A 20,100-nucleotide genomic window follows, 5' to 3' on the forward strand; every position below is an offset into this window, starting at 1 on the left:
TAGTGAGGACTTTAAATCGCGGCGGCGGTGGAGAGGGTTGGGGAGCTCCGCCGAACTGGAGTCTCGGCTTCAGGGCCACCTAGACACACCTAAAGTGGGTGGGGAGGGAGAGATAGAGATAGATAGATAGAGAGAGAGAGAGAGTGAGAGAGAGAGAGAAAGAGGGAGAGAGAGGGAGTGAGCGTGTGTGTGTGTGTGTGTGTGTGTGTGTGTGTGTGTGTGTGTGTGTGTGTGGTATGTGTGTATGTGTGTGCGTGCGTGCGTGCGTGTGTTTGTGTGCGTTGTTTTGATGAAACTCAGTGGAGCAGAAGAAAGTCTTTGGTGTCCGTTGTTCGGCCTCTCACTGTGTGTAGGTAACCAATGTCCAATGACGTCGTCATGCTGAGTAAACGCTATGTGTCCATTATCAGGGGCGTCGCACACGGTACGGTCACTGCGGTATTGACCGTACCACTATTTGCCCCAATTACCCCGTGAATCAATAAAATGCACTGATTTGGGCTGCAATTTTTCGCCCCAGCCATCCCTCCCCCAGCCCTACGAGTACTAGTAAATTGTACTTCAGATGGCTGATCGTACCACACTAAAATACCTTCCGACGCCCCTGATTATTCTGATAACGAGATACCATGTAGGTAGATGTAGAGGAGTATCTATCAGACCATGCTGATGGACATAGGGCCAATGATGGAGATAGTGACAGCGAGCTATGAAGGAATTGAAAGGCATAACCATGGCTACGGACACTCTCAACAGGGCAGAGTATCTGCTCAGCCTTGTACAGAGGAACAATCATCAGAAATCGAGGAAGGAAATCCTTCAGGAAGACGGTACCTTGAAGGGAGGTGTATCAGACCTTATACACATAATACCAACGACTATAGAGATGGGTTGAAAGGTCTCTGCTGGTATGACAGCTACACTGTAGCGCAGTGGCCAGAGCATCGATGGCCTCAAGCGAAGGTCCCTGGTTCGATTCCTGGTGGTGACAGTCATTTGTTTCTTCAGACGTTTCGCCTTTCCAGTCCCTCGACTTATGAATACTATAGAGAGGTGAAGGCGTTACTGGGCCGGTTGCTATTCCAGGCCTGCAAGGATGGCCAGCTGGAGTACGTCTGAACCTTTGCAGACTGCTGCGAAGAAACAGTGATCAACCAGTCGCGGCATCTCTATGGATGTGGATCGGTGTGGACTCCACTACCTACTGCATGTAAGTGGGGCTACTTTACATCGGTATGGCCAACTTGCTGCGTGACGGCTCGGCAAGTGCGCAGCCAACGTGTTCAAGACTGACAAGTACGTTGCCCTTCCTGTTCATCGTACTGCTATGCGTGAACATCTGACATCGTCAAGTATCTACTGGATCTCCGACCCGAACAGTGGCGTAGGAAGATGTTTTGGCTTCGGGGGGGGGGGGGGGGGATGACTTCCGACAATGACCTGCTCATATACTGGTGTACACATGTTGTATATGTACCGGTATACGCGTGATCCTTCCACAGAGAGTTGTGTTTGTTCAAGTAATTCACTCTGTGTCGGTGCTATCACTTCTTTCGGAATATTTCACCCCACATCATAAAATACGTGCACTGGACATGCATGGATGGACATGCATGGATGGACATGCATGGATGGACATGCATGGATGGACATGCATGGATGGACATGCATGGATGGACATGCATGGATGGACATGCATGGATGGACATGCATGGATGGACATGCATGGAGCAATCGAGAACACCGAGTATATCTAGTACTCAACTCTGGAGAAGAAGAAGAAGTGCTATGCACCTACAGTGTATATTGAACAGGAGAGATTGCCTGTGTAGCGACCACTGGACAAGTACCTCTGACTGACAGTCCGGCCAAACGGAGAATGTACTTGAAAGCAAAAAAAGTACAATAGTGATGAGCAAAATTCATCTGCAATGGTGAAAGAGAATCGATCCTACAGCAAACCTCACTGGCAAAGACAGAGATCGATAAGCTTATGAGTTATGTTCAAGAACTCCCCGATTTCAGCCATTACAACAAGAACCTCGGACTCTGTCACTTAACTCCTGCCAGTGATAAAACTCTGCGACTACAATGTACTCGTAGTAGTAGTAGTAGTAGTAGTAGTAGTAGTAGTAGTAGTAGTAGTAGTAGTAGTAGTAGTATGGTCCGCTGATGACGGATTTTCCACGATGGTGTTGATGACCAATTTGACACTTGTGAAATCTGTTGGACTGAGGTCATTGAACGATGGCTGCAAGCCGCGTGCTCGGCTCAAGTTCTCCATGACAATGGTGAAATTTATGGCCACCGCCAAACACTTTGGCGCTCGTATCTTGCAATCTTCACTCTCCGAGAACTACTGTACTAACAGGAAGTGAGGAATCTTTTCTTCTGGAAAGTGGTTTTCTCCAGAACGCTGCGGTGTAGCTGCTACTAAAGCAAAGTACTCCTGCATTTCCGGTTTCGAAGGGAACTGTAGCAGAAAACAACACTGCATCAGCAGCTACAATGCAAACCTGTGTATGTGGGTGGGTGGGCTCTCTCTCTCTCTCTCTGTATCAGGTTCCCACTGACCCTCTATCTATCTCTATCCAATCAGTCTACCAAGGGATCAAACACATTCTCTTTGCCCTGTATGGCTGTAGCAACGCAACACCAGGCCTTACTGCTGGTAAGTACAATGACTATGTAACATCGCCACCAACACTTCCCTGTGCAGGACTCTACCGACCCCATGCCCAGCATACAACTAATCATGCTCTGCAGGACACGCTATTGTCGTACTGACAGCAGATCGCGACAGTGTCACAGTATGCGCAGCAAGGACATTTCCTCTTCCGCTTCCTTTGCAAGAACAACCCATCATTCCGTGCTGTCTTTCCAACTTTTCAGTTGGCGGAAGACTATTGCGTTGATAATCCAATGCCTATTTCTCCATACCCAACCCCCCCCCCCCCCCCCCGGCTTAACTCCCGAGTTTTTTGCAGTTACGGCAAATTTCGCGCGCATTCTTACCGTGAGACTGATATCCCCCGCTCCTTGAACGGTCGCTTCCATTCGACCGCTGCCCTGCATGCGCAGCAGCACAGTGCCTTGATGGTGGAGCGCACCGCCCTGGATGATCATTCTGATGTGCGGACTGTCTCTAGCTCTCGGCTTTAGCTTTGCGTCCGCCCGACAACACCTGCGGCCAAACCGGCCGGCGTGGCTATAAGTTAGTTTACCGTTACGTTCGTCTCTGCCGCAGAGCATGCAGACGAGACTGCTTTCTTTCCGCCGCCGTTCCGCAAAACGTCTCGACGCAGCTTTTTTATGTAGCGGAGGAGTGCCGGGCGGAACGAAGAGCTTCGGCAATGAGCGTCAGCAAACAGCTTCGCGGCATAGGGCAGTGGCTCCGCTTCTTCACGGGATGGGAGCGACTGTAGACTAGTAGTAGTACAGTGCAGTGTAGTCTGTGTGCTTATTCTACTATTTCTAGTTCTACCTCAGACCTCACCAGGCTTCGTGGCCTACAAAAGCCAATCGTCATGATCTGATGGCAGATCTATGTAGATCCACGATACTATTACTATTTAAATAGTGACTCATCCATTATGATTGTTATTGATTATGGTGAGTGCAGTGCACTGCCTCATTGTTTGCGCTGACTGTAGTGTATACATGTAGCATTCTATTCTTGATCGACTTACATGATTGTACTTTTCTTTGTCAGCTTTCCTGCTGGTTATGCATGTGCTTTTCAAGTAAAAAAAAGAAAGTTTAGTCACTCCTGCCACGTACGTATACGTACGTATATACGTCTTGTGGATGACATAGTTTTCATCACGTAGATCTTGTGTATGTACGTGCATGTACGTGATATGATGTAAAGACGCTCTGATCAGGCCCTCCGTCACATCATGATTCATGACTGTGTGAGTGATCTTGCCCGCGGTCGCGACCTCGGGCAAGATCACTCACAGTGAGCGCGTTCGATTATGCACGCGAATCGATTCACGAATCGATTCATGAATCGATTCGCGCTATTCACATCACCCCATGTGAATAGGGTGAATGAATTCCGAATCGATTCCAGGGCTCATGACGTGAAATCGAACGACTTGAATGCATGCGAAATTGCGAATGGATTCATGAATCGATTCAAAGTGCATAATCGAACGCAGCCAGTCAGTCTATGCAAGGATTAGGTTATTCTTGCTAATAGCATGCTGTCCGCAGATTGAGTATTTTCGCTCCTGCTCTTGTAGTAGTTGAGCACTCTCATGTGGGGTAGTGCCTTTGCTGTTTGCATTACGCAGAGCTCACTGACTTGTCAGTTTGAGCACTCTGGCAAGGTACATGTACGTTCGGGCCTGATTGGAAATTCTTATTTTCATTGCTATCAGGTTCGGCCTCATTTCCTCTGTGCTGCGCTGATGAGTTCACAAAGAACGAAACAGCATGCTGTCCGCTGATTGAGTACTAGTAATACATGTACAGTCGAACCTCTTTAGGACGAACAGTCGAACACCAAGGGACCTACGGTATTTGTTCGCAATAATGGGAGTTCTTCTTATGTCTTACCCAGTGAATACACAGTGATGAATCCAATAGCGCTTGGAATTCTAGTTCTTCTTAAGCGAAAGTTTGTCTTATCCGTGTTCTTCTTAACGAGGTTTCACTGTAGTAGGTTATAGTCAGAGCAATACTATTTTGACTGGTAACCATTGGTAACGGTTGGATATTGAGTTGGACTCAGTACCTTAGTACAGGCTACAGGGTATAGTACAGAGTACAGTACAGACCAGGGAGTCGTATGGCTATGGCTATGGTCACTATAATACTAGTCTTGATTGTAACTCCCTGGTACAGACTACAGACTCAGTACTGTCACTGTCACAGTGTCACAGTGTCAGTGTACCATGCATGGTGTACATGATTGTGCTATTAGCATGGTATCAAGAGTACATACACATAACCCCCAGAGGGTTATGTGTATGTACTCTTGATGGTAGTAGTATTGCTAATCCGCGTAGAGCGCATTCCTCAGCCTCTTATTCATACTCATGCCATTTTAATAGGCAAAACTCAATCGTCCGCATAAGTACACAGCTAGCTGAATGGAGGGCGAGCTTTGCGGTTGGCGCGCTTCAGACGAAATAGTCACAGCGTCGCTAAAGCTTCACATAGGACAATTCCTGACAGGCCCACTTTGGCGAAGGACAATTACGTGTACTGTACCGCAGTTTATCATCCGCCTTGTGATAGGCAGATCACCATACTTGTACTTGGCGAACTACTCAATCTGCGGACAGAACTGCTACGTCCATTGTGGACTCGTGGACTTTGCTATCCTCATTTTATAACAACAGGCTTCTACATTAAAATAGGGTGTTGTACTGCAGCACATTGTACTCCCTCGCTAGTGCATTCAGCCATCGCATACAAAGCTACACTGTAACACATCACCATGCAGCCGCACTCCTCCACTGAATCACCATGCATCACAGTAGTCCGAATCCCCAGCAATCAGCGACACTGCCCTGCCAGCCAAGATTGCAACATGTGAAACTTGAGGCATGTGTCCTCGACATTTGCAGCCGCCATGGAGTCGACCAAGTTTGGGTACGACTCCATGGCAGCCACATATCATGGAGAGCTCCACAAACGCTGTCGCGATGAAGATGTCAGCCAGCAATCTCAAAGCATTCACAGCAATGTGTGTTCATAATCAAGTAACTCTATATAATATTATTCTCTCCTGCTAATCCTCTGAACAGGAAGCAGCACAACATAGAAAGAGCACATGAAGCCCAATAGACCCAATTTGAAGCAATGAGCAATCGATGGAGAGAAAAAAGCTGGCTGTCATCATTACCGCTGACATACCACAAAGTTCAGACATGATCCCTATAAAATAATAAATGAATCTCAGCTAAGTTAGACTATATTGTCAGGTATTTAAGGAAACTTTGATGAGTAAAGTGATGGCAGTTCATATTGAGGCTGAGGCTAATTGCAATACTTAGCATAGCTTCTGTTTGTACGATGTTGGCCACAATGGACTCCAGGGCAGGGCCGCGGGGTGGGTCCAGCTGTGACACTGAACCCTAGTCATACCAGAATGACGGCTGCGGCCAGAATCATTGGAAATCACCGGTGACTGTCCGAAGAGACAGGATAATTACAGTGTTCGGAAACGTTTGGGCCCAGATATCGCTGCCAAGAAGTTTTTACAACAAAAGAGTAGCATCGAGACCAACATGTATATTCACATTAGTCTGGTAAGCCACCGTGATGGTATATTTGAAACCGGAAGGAAGCTGTAAAGTTAGTTGCATCGTCAATTTGTACCCGGACCAAATCACAAAGGCAGTGCTAGTGCACTCTGTACCTATTTCCTATTGGCGAATGCACAACGTTTCTGCAACACAACTGTCTGGCAGCATGCATAAAAGAAGTAATCCTCTCCTACATGCGCCGGCAGCAATGGTGCAGTGATTCAGTAGTATGGTGATATTGTGATATGCGATCATTATGTACATCAGGTAAGTCGTCCTGTCAATTGGAAAAAAGAGGTTGTACTGTAGATGTGTCGTCATTGAAGAGGCAGCTGTTCACCGGCGCACCAGTCACACACACACACACACACAGGCCCTGTGCCATAGTGTTATCCATACCAGCTCGGCATGTGCAGATTCGCACGAATCACTCGCAGGCCCTGCACAGTAATGGCTGCCACCCATGCCAGCTCGGCCATGACAGGTATTACAGCCAGCAGGGTACACAGGCTGGGTGTAGTTGGACTACTACTGCAGCTGCATGGAGAACTCGAGCGCATGCTTCAGTGCCTCATCATCATCCATGTCATAGTCCTACACAATAGCAATGACACATATCCACCACAGCACAACCAGACAGTGTCACGCCAGGGTCGGTCTGGGTTTAACGACGTCATAGAAAGAGCACAAAACCGTTCCACGTATTCTTTCTGGTTCGCTCATGCTCAGAACATCAGAGAAGTTAAGCTGCACGTTATTTTTGACGTGAACCGCAATTGCAATTCAAATGGGTCATGGATTGGCGTAAAACGCCAAATTTTGACGTGAGATGCAGCTCTCTGTTGTTGTTTTCCAATCCGACAGCACTGTACACATGGGTACTTACCACAAAGCGGTCGTACTCAAAGCGGTGACGGCGCGTCACGTGATCGTAGAAGTTCTGGCTGACCTGGTCCGGCTTGCCCCACGGCATCACCTTGCAAACGGGACACACCTGAGAAGAAGAAGACCAACAGCAATGGGCTAGTATTCAAAATAGGCTTCTATTTGAATAATTTGAGACAGGCTAAATACAAGACAAAGGGGGTGATGGGGGGGGGGGGGGGTAGGAGTGGGGGAGGGAAGGGGTGATGACGTGGCTGTTGAAATATGTACAGTTTAGAAGGAAAACTCATGAAACATAATCAAAGCGGAATGAAAATTTTAAAATGTTATTTCAAGCACTTTCTTTACATGAATTGGTCCCGCTGGTTCTCGCTGGTGTATTTTGACTCCCAGAGCTTAAAAATTTCCAAAATCTAGATGTTGCGAAATAAATAGAGGTGATATGGGCATACTTGTACATTTATTTCATGGTTCATCTGGGGCAAAAGGTGGTACATGTACAGTCAAACCTCTTTAGGGCGAACACCAGGGGGTCGATGGTTTTTTCACACGGTCAGTACATGGAACCCTGGAACAGGATCCGGCAAACACAGTACACTGCAGGTTTTACTCTGCTTCAATATTGTAGTGACATGGGCGGATCAGAGATCTCTACAGGGGGTTTCCAGCTTAGCGAACACTGAATAGCTGATACAAGTATAGGTAACATAACTAACGTTACATGCATCTGCTTTCCAGTAGTACATTCGCAACATTTAGGGGTTCCCCGGAACCCCTGGAACAGGGTCCGGCAAGCACAGTGCAGGCTTTACTGTACTTCAATATTGTAGTGACACGGGTGGATTCAGAGATCTCTACAGGGGGGGGGGGTCCAGTTTAGCCAAAACCAAATAGCTGATACATGCACATGTACAGGCATATGGTTACCAGTAGTACATTCACAAAATTCAGGGGGTTCCATGGAACCCCCTGAATCCCTCCCCCTGGATCCGCCCCTGAGTGATAGTAGCGTGTCCAGTGCACCTGGGTGCCAGTTTGCATTGACCAGCTACAATAGTACGCATAACCATAGCCATTGCATGCTTACCACTTGGCGCTTGTCACCGCTGTGCCTCTCTTGAACGTGCTCGGCAAGCTCTACACAGTCGATAGGCCCCTCCTGGCACAGAGGGCAGGTGAACGTATACCTGTTCGGACCCGTGTCTCTAGCTCCTGGTCGCCTGTGCGGCATGACAATGGACAATAGAAGACGTAAACAAAGAGAAAAGAAAAAAGAGAAAAAAGGAAAAAATTGGAGGCGTATCCAATTTCGGCTCATACTCCGATGATGAAATTAACTTACGGTGAAAAAGGAGAAGGACAAACTGTTACGAGTTATGACTAACTGTCCACCAACCTTTTGTCGCACTCGCTGACTGTATAAGACCTGGTTACGTTGGTGGACAGTTAGTCATAACTTGTAACATTTTGTCCTTCTCCTTTTTCATCATAATCTAATTGGCTCACCATCCGAGTTAATCAAGTTAACGGTGGTAAATAGGGCGGATGTCTGTATTTCGTGGCAAAAAAATGGGGGGGGGGGAGGTGGTGCGGCGTATACTCCAGCGTGGCTTGTACTACTTAGTAAAAAAATAAAAAATAAAAATACTCCGGAAAATACGGTACTTACCTGCGTGAGGGCCCATGCCCAGTCCCAGTGGCGGCAGTTAGCAGTGGCGGCCGGGCAGCTGCTGCTGCTGCTGCTGCTCGTGGTGGTGCAAAGCCCATAACAGCAGCACCAGCACCAGCACCAGGGCTTTCCACATCATCCTTGCAAAGATTCTTGTGACACCGCAGACCATCAGCACGGAACTGGAATGAACAGAAAAAACCCACCGACAATGAAACGAGCATTCGAGGACAGGACACGAAAGCAGAGGAAAATAGAATAGGAAATACACAACACCAGCGGCCACCACGATGTTTTAAAGCCATGCAACCATATCAATTGTTATGAAAGTCAAGAAGCAGGAGAGAGCAAGGACAACTAATGGTACGTGCCACCCAGGGTGGCTGTGCCAGTGGGGCAGACCAATCGCAGCCGACAGACTGTCTCGGCTTCCGGCATTGCCAGAACAACACACTGTATAAATGATAGAGCGATTCTTTTTGATTGTCCGCCAACTCCAACGCAGCCACTTACACAATTAACTTCACTTCTCGACTCCAAACTCCAAAAACGGTCTCTTCACTGTGATTCAAAATAGAATTTCTAGCTGTGTGTGTGCTCGCTCACCTTCACTCCACAGTAGGGACATGGCAAGTGCTTCATCATCAGCGCTTTACGCATGGCCGCGGCCGGTTGGAGCTGTACAAACGGCGAGCGGCATATCGGACACGTGCCTTTGCGACGGGAAACGCCTTCAAGACACAACTCACAGAAACTGCACGCACATAGGCACACAAGATGGCAGGAGATCGTATTCATGCACTGCAGCAATAGAATAGTATTCGGGGTCCGATATTATTATAGTATCGGATCCCCACACGTGCAGATGATGCAAGTGACAAGTCCCGCTGTCCAGAGCCCATACGGAGAGCTCCACACTCTGTGGTCAATGTGCTCTCGATACTACTCACATCAGGTGAACTCCGTCCCAAAGCATTTGGCGCCCTCAGCTTTCACGGCCCTCGATGCCCTGGAAGTGGTAGGAACGCTGGCAGCTACACGTGCAGATGTGCGAAAACAGTAAGGTCCAGTAGTCCCTTTATATTTCGGCACCATTTCTGTTGCAGAAATACTGCTGGGTTAGGGAGGGTGCTGGATTAGGGAGGGTGCTGGATTAGGGAGGTTGCTGGATTAGAGAGGGTGCTGGATTAGGGAGGGTGCTGGATTAGAGAGGGTGCTGGATTAGGGAGGGTGCTGGATTAGAGAGGGTGCTGGATTAGAGAGGGTGCTGGATTAGGGAGGGTGCTGGATTAGAGAGGGTGCTGGATTAGAGAGGGTGCTGGATTAGGGAGGGTGCTGGATTAGGGAGGGTGCTGGATTAGAAAGGGTGCTGGATTAGAAAGGGTGCTGGATTAGAGAGGGTGCTGGATTAGGGAGGGTGCTGGATTAGGGAGGGTGCTGGATTAGGGAGGGTGCTGGATTAGAGAGGGTGCTGGATTGGGGAGGGTGGTGGATTAGGGAGGGTGCTGGATTACAGTAAGATCGGGCGCCGAAGAACACCTCGCCGAAGAACACCCAGGCTGGAAAACCGGCAAAATTTAAGAACAGTCCAGGCTAGAATTATCAGATTTAACTTTAAGAACACTTTTAAAATTTGGAACATTCTACATGTATGGGAGGTGAGTACATGTCATGTACACGTGTAAACAGTAACTGCTACATGTACAGTCATTCCCATTTACGACACCCACTACTAGCACTAGTTCAGAAGTACTACATTGCACTACATGTACATGACAAACGTCATGACGTCACTTGACTCGCCGCGCGCGTGTGTGAATAAGAACGGTCTGGCTAGAATCAAAAATTTAAGAACTTTCCTAGGCTGCGCTCGAGCCCCTGCGTTCTTCGGCGCCCGATCTTACTGTAGGGAGGGTGCTGGATAAAAAATCTGATTTACTGCTGCAATGTGCCTGAAAAGGACATTTTGATTGCTAAAAATTATGCTGGTTTATAGAGGGTGCTGGTTTATAAACTGCTGGATTAGAGAGGGACGCCTGTAATTGAAACTGAGGCGCCAGTTTTGCACTTAGGGTCGGGTTTCAATGGGCTCAACTGTAGTACTGTAAACGGCTGATTTTGCAAGTGGTGAAAATTTAGCTAAAGTTAGACTCGCCAATTGAAAGTTTGCATTTTGCATAGCATGTGATATTCGTGCATTCTGTTATGATATGAAACGCTGATCGGTAAATTTTTTACTGCCAACTTAAAATTAGCCATTTTTACAGAAAACTGGAATGCACTGAAGAGCTTGGCAATTGTGGCGACTCAGCTTCACGTGTCTTCCCAGCTATTCGCATAAACTAGGCACAGTATTCTCCGGGGTGTTAGCCGCACTTTAAAACGCATACACAAAACTCGAAAATTGCCCCTGCGGCTTAGACTCCGGATGGTGGATGTGAATCGACCAGCGCGACAGCACTCTATGCATATGAGACATGCTGGTATGGTGTCATTCATCTACTGCAATCCTTCATCATATTTTGTGTGAAGCTTCTATATGCTGTCAGCTCTGAGTGAAGGACCCACCAGGCAACTTTTGTAGAACTTCAGTCGGGCCTTTCCACTTCATATTATCTAAAGGGGAAGTCCGGTGAAAAATTTGAATTTCACAGTCTGTAGAGTTCGGGGCGCTGAGTCGAATGGTCTTTGTCCGTGGAGGCTGCAGCCTATGGTTCGTCAGATATGCCCAATCGAACATGTGCGAATTTGAGCGCGCATCACCCAGATCCAGGTGATGACGTCACAGCGTGCAGCCAGGTAGCCACACCATGTACCATCTAGTTGTGTACAAACATGGCCATATTCGGAGCCAGTTCGATTGGGGAACCGTTTGTCGCAGCTTCTTCGGACCAAGACCATTCGATTCAGTGTTACAAACACTACATACCCCAACTACTACTACTACATTGTAGTACTAGCACTCCCGCACTACCGTGCTGGGGTAGCTACAACAAGACTCGAGTCACAAGACTCAAAAGAACTAGTCAAGACGCGGGGGACTTGTCATGTACTACACTCGTATCAGTCGTATGTAAAGTCATGTAGATCTACATCATACATGTAGTCAGAGAACGTGCGTTTCTCCTTGCCGATGCCGGTGGTTGTGCTTTAAGAAAATTTTAGTTTTCCGCATGGAATAGTCCCGCCCCATTATTTTATGCTACAACGATGAGTGCACAACCGTGACCAGTGACAAAACCACGAACAGCTCCCGGCCCTAAAACTTTCAGATCCCGTAGTGCTGCTAGCCTTGAATTGAAGAGTTGTGCCCGTGCCTGCACTGTTCTCCACAGTAGTCCGAAATGTGCGAGGTAAGTTTGCACCAAAACATCACCATGTGGCAGGCTACTGGAGTCCAAGCAAATCGGTATGGAACAACATTTAGAGCACTCGCATCACTCTTCTCCATTTTGGCGACTCTGCTCTCCAGAGATCTGATAATTATATCAGCCTCGTCTGCAATAGCTGCTGCTTCTTCATCAGTCGGAAACGCAGCAGCGCTCACTCTTGACCGGCCCGCGCGGCCATTTCTTCAGCTGAATACCGAGGTTCTCAGCCCAAGACCGAACTCATGAAGGTCAGCCATAGGCATAGGACGTACTACTACTACTAGTGTTAGTGCCAAACTATCTGCACAGTCATGTTGACAGTGCTAGCACTAGCAGTACTAGCAGTACCAGCAGTACCAGCACTACTACTAGTACTAGTACAGTCTCAGACTCTGTATCGGCTATAGAGCGACCGGATATAAGAATATATCGGCTACAGTGATATTGGTACGAAATATCAAAAGCAAAACGTATTTTATCCAGTAAAAATATCACTATAACCAATATTATCGAATGTAACGATATGAACTTAGAAGTTGCGACTTCGGCGGTAATAGTCATGAAGTTGATTGTTCCAACTAGGAACACACGCTTCTTGCCGAACTTGACACTTTAGTTTGTATCCCTGGTGATGGTTTGGCCTGGAGAGCAGTATATAAGTGGTGCTTTTCAGGCACAATCTTCCTCAGCCTACTCAAGCTCAACTGATGAGGGGTGAATTCCCCGAAACACCGTGTATTGAGCAGGGAGTGGTGCTTTCTTGCAGGTTTATTATTATTATTATTATTATTATTTATTGCAACATCTCAAGACTCGGCGGAAACACCGGCCAATATTACGAGAGTGGGTGATTGCCAACCACGGCGATAAATAGAAATAAGGGGAGGGAAAAAGAAAGAGTAGCAAAACGAACAGCAACAACAACTCCGTAAAGAAAGATAATGTCAAATAAAAACAGTGAAAAACACAGAGACGCAAAGGACATGTGGATAATGAGCTATGCATGTCGTAGTAAATAAGGGGCGGCACGGATCTTAAACAGGCGGAGTGAGGTCAGTTTGCCGAGTGGAAGGTGCGACGTGCTCCTCGTGTGCTCCGGATGGCAGTCGGGAGTCAGTCAAGTGTCAAGTTCGGCAAGAAGCGTGTGTTCCTAGTTGGAACAATCAACTTCATGTAATGGTATATCGGATATTATGATGGCAACAAAGAATCAAAACATGCATATCACACTATATTATTTTCGGCTATAGTGATAACTTTAAAATACACGTAGCAATAAGGCCCTATTTTTTTAATTTGTTCACGTTGCTTATTTTTATAGTGATACATGTACATGTACATAACAGAATTTTTTATGGAAATACGGGCACTGTCAACTATGCAGCATGCTCATTTGTCAAAACGCCATGCTGGAAGTATTTCCTTGCCTTTCATGTGTCGATCGAAAAAAGAAGAAAAAATCGATCGTATCGCATAGAGTGATGCATCGGTTATAGTGATAAAATCACGGAAATCAAAAGGGTACGCTATAGCCGATACAGACTGTACTAGTACTAGAGTCTAGACTTGTGACGGAGTTGTGTAGTGTCCGTGCATGCATCACGTGCAGTACACGGCACGGGACTAGCTTGCAACCATGGCAACACTGCGCGCGTTGGACTGCGCGTGCGCACTGGATGCCAACATGCCAACTGATCTAGCTATAAAAAAGCAGTAGCACAAAGAATGCTGTTCTGACAGTTGGAAGTAACGCGTTAGTAAGTTGAACATTTGTTAGGATCGTTTGATGTTGCTGAGCCACGGCGCTGCTAGCTGTAAGAAGAAGTCGAAGAATGGAAGACTTGAAGGATATTCTCCAGAGGAAGAAGGCCAGCACAGCATGGTCGCTTGATAACATAGACAAACTACTGAACACAACTGTCAAGAAGGACAAAGCGGAATACTTGCTCGTCGAGCGCCTGGAGGCCAACGCCAGTGGTCAATTACGAGGATTGGAGGTGGGTCAGCACCAGCTTCAACAGCAGCAACAGGGGCGTGCTCGGCCCCCCAACTAGGGGGATGCACGGGAGCCGAGGGGAGCCCCCCGGCAATTTTAGAGCATATTTGTACATTACAATTGCAATTACCCAGATTGAAAATGTTTGGGGGGTGCACGTGCCCCCCGTGCCCATCGCCGAGCACGCGCCTGAGCAAGAGGCGATTGCGCACCAGCTTCAACAGCAGCAAGAGGCGCTTGAGCACGGTCAGCACCAGCTTCAAGGCGCTTGAGCACGGTCAGCGCCAGCTTCAACAGCAGCAAGAGGCGATTGCTCACCAGCTTCAAGAGGCGATTGCACACCAGCTTCAACAGCAGCAAGAGGCGATTGCGCACCAGCTTCAACAGCAGCAAGAGGCAATTGCGCAGGTAGCGCAGCGTTTGGACAATGTAAATAAAGTGTGTGTTGCTCTCTCCCTCGATTTTGTTGTGTGTTCAGTCCCAATTTAATTTTACAGATTCACCGCTTTCTTGTGAGCATAATAACTCAATTTTGCCAAAAATGTGCATAAGCCCCCGTGTATTCCTGTGCTCTGGCTCAGCTGCATCCTCACTCTCACATGGAGTTCCGTCTTCGGGGTCGCTTGCATCAGCTACTATGTGTCGCCAAATCATTAGAAATAGCATTGACACTATTGCTTTCACGCACTCCTTTTGACCTAGCTGCACGCTATGACGTTGCGGAGGGTGTGGCGCGGCCGCATGACGTCATGGCGCAGCCCCCCGAAACCCAGTTTTTCAAACGGAAATATCTCGAGAACGCTTTGTCGGAGACGCGTGGGACCAACACCATTCGACTCAGCGCCCGAAACTCTACGGACGCTGAAATTTAAATTGTTCACCGGACTTCCCCTTTAACCATTGATAGCGTCTTGTATGTACCGAGACCCACTAAGATAGGTTGCCAAAAAAAATTCAAAGCCTGCCACGTGGCTTTTAAAATACGACAAAAGTACGAATTTTGGACCCGAAAGGGGGCGAGATCTCGGTATGGCTAACGCTCCAGAAAATATGGTAGTAGCAGCGGATCTTTGCACCATAGGAACAAGGAGGTGATGCTGTAACCTCAGACAACACGTTTGCGCCCGTTGCAGGCGCGTGCCCCGTATGGGTTCCTGGGTGTCCGGAACCCCCCCCCCTCCTTTTTTCGCTCAAAATGCAGGATTTTGCTTCATTTTTTGAAAACTTTCACATGTATAGTTGAAAATTAAAGGGGAAGTTAAGGCAAAAATTAAAATTTCACCAGTTGTAGTCTTCGGGGTGCTGAGTCGAATGGTCTTGGTCCGAGAAAGCTGAGACGCTCCCTTCCTACTTGAATCCCAATCGAACTCGCGCACTTCCACCGAAACTGGGTGACTGCGCCCTACTAGATGGGGATTTGTATGCAAAATGTCACTAAAAGCGCCGTTTCGTTCTTATAAAAGCACGGATGACCGCGATTGGCCCATATGTTGTAGTCTTTTGGACGCTGAGTCGACTAGTTTTGGTCCGAAAAGGCTGCGATGCAGCGTTCCTCCTTTATTCCCAATCGAACATGGTTGAAGAAGCGGTCACGTGCTCCTGGGTGCCCAAATCACCTGGTCACCACGCCAGCAGGCGAGAACTTTCACACCAAGGTTCAACTCGAGTGACAGGACTGCACCCAAAAAAGGTCAAATAGGCTAGTAAGTTGTACCCTGCAGGCACGGTGACCAGGTGACTGGTGTACGCAGGAGCACGTGACCGCTTGTTCAACCATGTTCGATTGGGAATAAAGGAGGAACGCTGCATCGCAGCCTTTTCGGACCAAAACCAGTCGACTCAGCGTCCAAAAGACTACAACATATGGGCCAATCGCGGTCATCCGTGCTTTTATAAGAACGAAACGGCGCTTTTAGTGACATTTTGCATACAAATCCCCATCTAGTAGGGCGCAGTCACCCAGTTTCGGTGGAAGTGCGCGAGTTCGATTGGGATTCAAGTAGGAAGGGAGCGTCTCAGCTTCCTCGGACCAAGACCATTCGACTCAGCACCCCGAAGACTACAACTGGTGAAATTTTAATTTTTGCCTTAACTTCCCCTTTAATGTACTGGTATTTCTAAATTTTTTATTCATATTCCATGGCCGCGGATGCTTTGCAAGGCATTAAGATACACGTTATTTCTGACGCGACGCGAAAGTTTAGCTCGCGTTAATTGGCTCGCGCGTCGAAAAACAATGAGAGTGATCTGCAGCTCACGTCGAAATTCGGAGTTTTACGCCAACTTTGACGTGAAATTGCGTGTCACGTCGGAAATAACGTGCATCTTAACCTCTCTAGTGCCCCACCATGTACCAGCTCCCTCTTCAAAGTTCACATTCGCCTGGAAACGGGACCTTAGTACGAGTCTGGCTCATTCAGTGCATGCCACCTACTATCGTGACTACACTGTCTACAGTACTACTACTAGTACAGCATAGACACCCTCCCTGACTATACTCGTAGACTTACCAGTGGTTGCAAGGAAGCTTGCACGGGTTGCACAGCACATCCAGGCAAATTTTGCACTCAAACTCTCCAAGCGAATCGTCGGCCATAGTGCTAGGTCGGATACGCGGGGCACCGGTGACGAATGGTTTATTTTCCCTGGCTCGTCACACTCTCAGCAACTTTGAAGCGGAGCTCGGCAAAGTCGCTGCTCCGGGAGGGAGCAGAGAGGGTACGAAAGTCCAAGGAGAATGGCAATAGAGACTTTATATCGAGCTGAACTGTGGCTCCGCGACTCTCAATAGGTATTGTTTACTCTAGTCGTCTGGGGTAGTAGTCTGCGGGACCACTTTCTTTTATTACCCATGGCGTGGCGGAGCGCGGAGCAAGGCGACACCTGCGAAGGTAACAGTTAGTTCACAGCAGCTATGACTGACGTATGACTATGAGCTAGCTGTCGAGTGTCTGGTTCATCGCCGCGATATCGGGGCTGTTCGTTTCGAAAGAGACGTCGACGAAATCGAAAGTCCAGCCCGGACCCGAAAGGGACTTTCCCGGCGCTAGAGCATTTTTGACATCGCTATGCATGAAGACGATTGAAGTAGGTCTACGAAAACAAAGGAATCGAAAGTCATTGATTATGATTGTGATCATCGGTCAACCATGCATATATATACGGCATGTAGGTCTACAATAGATGATATGCCAAATAAGCGCTCGAAAAGTTGAGAGGGCATGCGATTGATGCGCCCAGGCTTAGCTTGTCAAGTGCACGGGATGTGCAAAGTACACGGATTTTAGGCTTGTTGCGCGCTTACGCGATCAGGTGCTGCACGTGCATGAATGGAATGCATGCAGTTCCACCGTTACTAGTTTTAGCACTTCCTTCGGCGTTGAAACTAAAGCTGTAAATCTGGATAGAAGAAACAGTTTTGCTTGCTTTTAATATAGCGGCTGGAGTGATTTTTCGCTGTCTTGTTTTCGGATACCGACCAACCACGACCATTGCTGTGTTCCAGGATGTACTGGTGACCGGCGTTACTCCCCAGCCCCAGCAAATGGTGTTCGTCTTTTCCATAAATTTCCATCATCCTGAACTGTGAAGGAAATGGACTGTTGCTATTCGACGGGAGGAAAGGCAAGGAGAGCAAAAGAAAGTGACACTACAGTGGTGTGCTCTGACCATTTCTTGCCAGAAGATTATGTAGATCTACAAGGGGAGAAAATCGCCAGAGCAAGACTGGTAAAACATTTTGTATCTGGAGTTTTCAATCTGGTCCGCCAAGACAACAGCGGCTGATGCTAACCGGCGCCGCTCTACCTCGTGTCGTGAGCTACTGCACGGGAGCAGCCTGAAGACATACGACTCATACCTAGTGATATCCCAGGCATACTGTCTCTACGCTGGAGGAAGCATTCGACAGTATTCAATGCAATCTGGGTGACTGCAAGAATAAAGTAGCAAAATTGAGCGAAATGACTAACAGTCGCATGTTTGGAGTTCTGCGGGTATCCCGATTCAAAGACAAGGCATCATATCAGTAACCTTGGACAACACAGTCATGCGACGTATCAAGCGGGGTCTCAAGATAACATTTGGCTACCCAGTAGCCACCATTTTGTCACCGCCACAAAATATTCCCGTCGCCATCCGTTAAAACTTTGTAGTAATTATTGTTTGCCATGCCATAGCGCCCCAGCCCCCTCTTTGCAGAGTTTCCTTTGTTTTTAGGTCAAAATATTCACCCTACGCTGGCTACGGAAACCTTGACCAGGCCTGCTGAGGGGATAGTACACCCTCGCTTTAGCTCTACCTAATGCTTCTTCACGACATGGCTTCTCTTTGCAAAACATACAGGTACCTGGTCTCTGATAGCTGGAGTTTTCTTCCATCGGGGTGCTGCTAGGCAGCCTCCTTCGTCATGCCGCAGAGGCTGCGTAGAAGGCTGTTATGTTATAACAACCTTCTACGTAACCTCTTTGCAATACGCCATTTCCGACTTACCTCGAGCACCCTGTAAAAAGGCGCATTGTCTGCAGGGATGGCCCTAGTAAAAAGATAAATACAACAAAAAAGAACAGCTCCATTTGTGCTGGCACTGACGAATAGCGGAAGCACATGAGAAACTGGTTGCCTGGAGCAATGACGGAAGAAACGCTGATGTGATCTCACTCGGGTGAGGGATGAGGTAAAACCGCGAAGCAGTCAGGGTCTTGCTTCTCAGCCTATGCCATATGCTGCTGCCAATCTGCTGTTGGGTATGGCGCTCTATTGCTATTACCTCTGTTAGAAGCACCTTCTCTGTGATGTGGGATAGGGAAGGCGGGATTTCCCAGTACAAAGGCGAATCAATGTTGCCAGTGTCAGTATGCCCAGGTGGTTCATAAGGGTTTTCGCAACTACGTTCCTTGGCCCTTGTGCCCCATTGCTGTTGTTGCTAGGTTGCATATGCCAGGTATTGACCTTTCATCTCACAATAGTTGATGGTCAGCAGCAATGCAACAATGTGGTGGAAGGAGCATGCAATGCTGCAGTGCAAGTGCAATATGCAGACATCACTTCGAGTACATGCTTTTCTTTTAGCACTGTAGCACACACTTAGCTCTCCTTCTTCTTTTGAGATGCCCAACAGTTAGCCTTGACAAAGTATCTCTGCGGTCCAGAATTCTTTGGCTCTGGGAAGCAACACTCAACACTGTAAACGAATGGCGAGAAGATGGATTCATCCCCGAATGGTTTCTGTGTCCGGCGTTAGGTACCTTTCTCGATTCTGAAGAAGCTGGAGTACAGCACTGGCAGAAACACCACTTAGCAAATCCTCCGAGCGATGGCTCCAGGCCTCGGTGGGAAATTCTGCGTCTGTTTGTTGAGCAGCATCTATGATTTTGATGGATTCAGCCGAGAAGCAGCTTCTTCTGTTCCCGATGCAGATGGTGTCAAGGTATTCGCTGCTGTAGCGACCAGTGAAGGAGGAACGGATTTTCATCCCCCTTTCGCTGCTCGGAGCCGACTGCCATCATTGTCCCCCGTCCAAAGCTCTGGGGCGTTGGGAATAAAATAAAATCTTTCGGTCTTACCTCTGCAACAAATCATCTCGCTTTCCATCTACCGGTATCTCTCCCTCACGTACATGTACGTACGTCTTCAGCTGTGCAAAAGTCCATCTAGCAATCGTTTCGCCGACAGGTGGGTTCGCAAAACGAGAAGCTATGGCTGGTGTACTATTTATTACTGCCATATCTGGGTATCAAAATGAAAAATTGAAAGCAAACAATGCACAAAGGTGTCAGAGTTCCTTTTCTTCATCCGAAAATTTTCTCCGACGGAATGCTAAAATGCAGTAACAGTGGAACTGCATGCATTCCATTCATGCACGTGCAGCACCTGATCGCGTAAGCGCGCAACAAGCCTAAAATCCGTGTACTTTGCACA

The 20,100-nt window shown here is 47.7% G+C and overlaps 2 protein-coding genes across 2 annotated transcripts in view; both read right to left on the reverse strand.

Moving 5' to 3' along the window:
• LOC135826181 (uncharacterized) overlaps positions 1 to 3,426 on the reverse strand; it is a 7,095-nt gene extending 3,669 nt beyond the window's left edge. Inside the window, exon 1 of the mRNA XM_065338812.1 lies at positions 3,016 to 3,426. Within this exon, the coding sequence (XP_065194884.1) occupies positions 3,016 to 3,252 (237 nt within the window). The 5' untranslated portion in view covers positions 3,253 to 3,426. The remainder of the gene's footprint in view (positions 1 to 3,015) is intronic.
• Positions 3,427 to 5,545: 2,119 nt separating this feature from the next.
• On the reverse strand, positions 5,546 to 17,085 carry LOC135825627 (E3 ubiquitin-protein ligase RNF114-like). The gene is made up of 6 exons (XM_065338238.1): positions 16,692 to 17,085; positions 9,421 to 9,568; positions 8,815 to 8,996; positions 8,233 to 8,365; positions 7,147 to 7,254; positions 5,546 to 6,854 (listed from the first exon to the last, which is right to left on the reverse strand). The coding sequence occupies exons 1-6, from the start codon at positions 16,775 to 16,777 to the stop codon at positions 6,789 to 6,791; spliced, it is 723 nt and encodes a 240-aa protein (XP_065194310.1). The 5' UTR covers positions 16,778 to 17,085; the 3' UTR covers positions 5,546 to 6,788.
• Between the last annotated feature and the right edge of the window lie 3,015 nt (positions 17,086 to 20,100).

This window comes from Sycon ciliatum, chromosome 10 (assembly GCF_964019385.1).
Source record: "Sycon ciliatum chromosome 10, ocSycCili1.1, whole genome shotgun sequence".
NCBI lineage: Eukaryota > Metazoa > Porifera > Calcarea > Leucosolenida > Sycettidae > Sycon > Sycon ciliatum.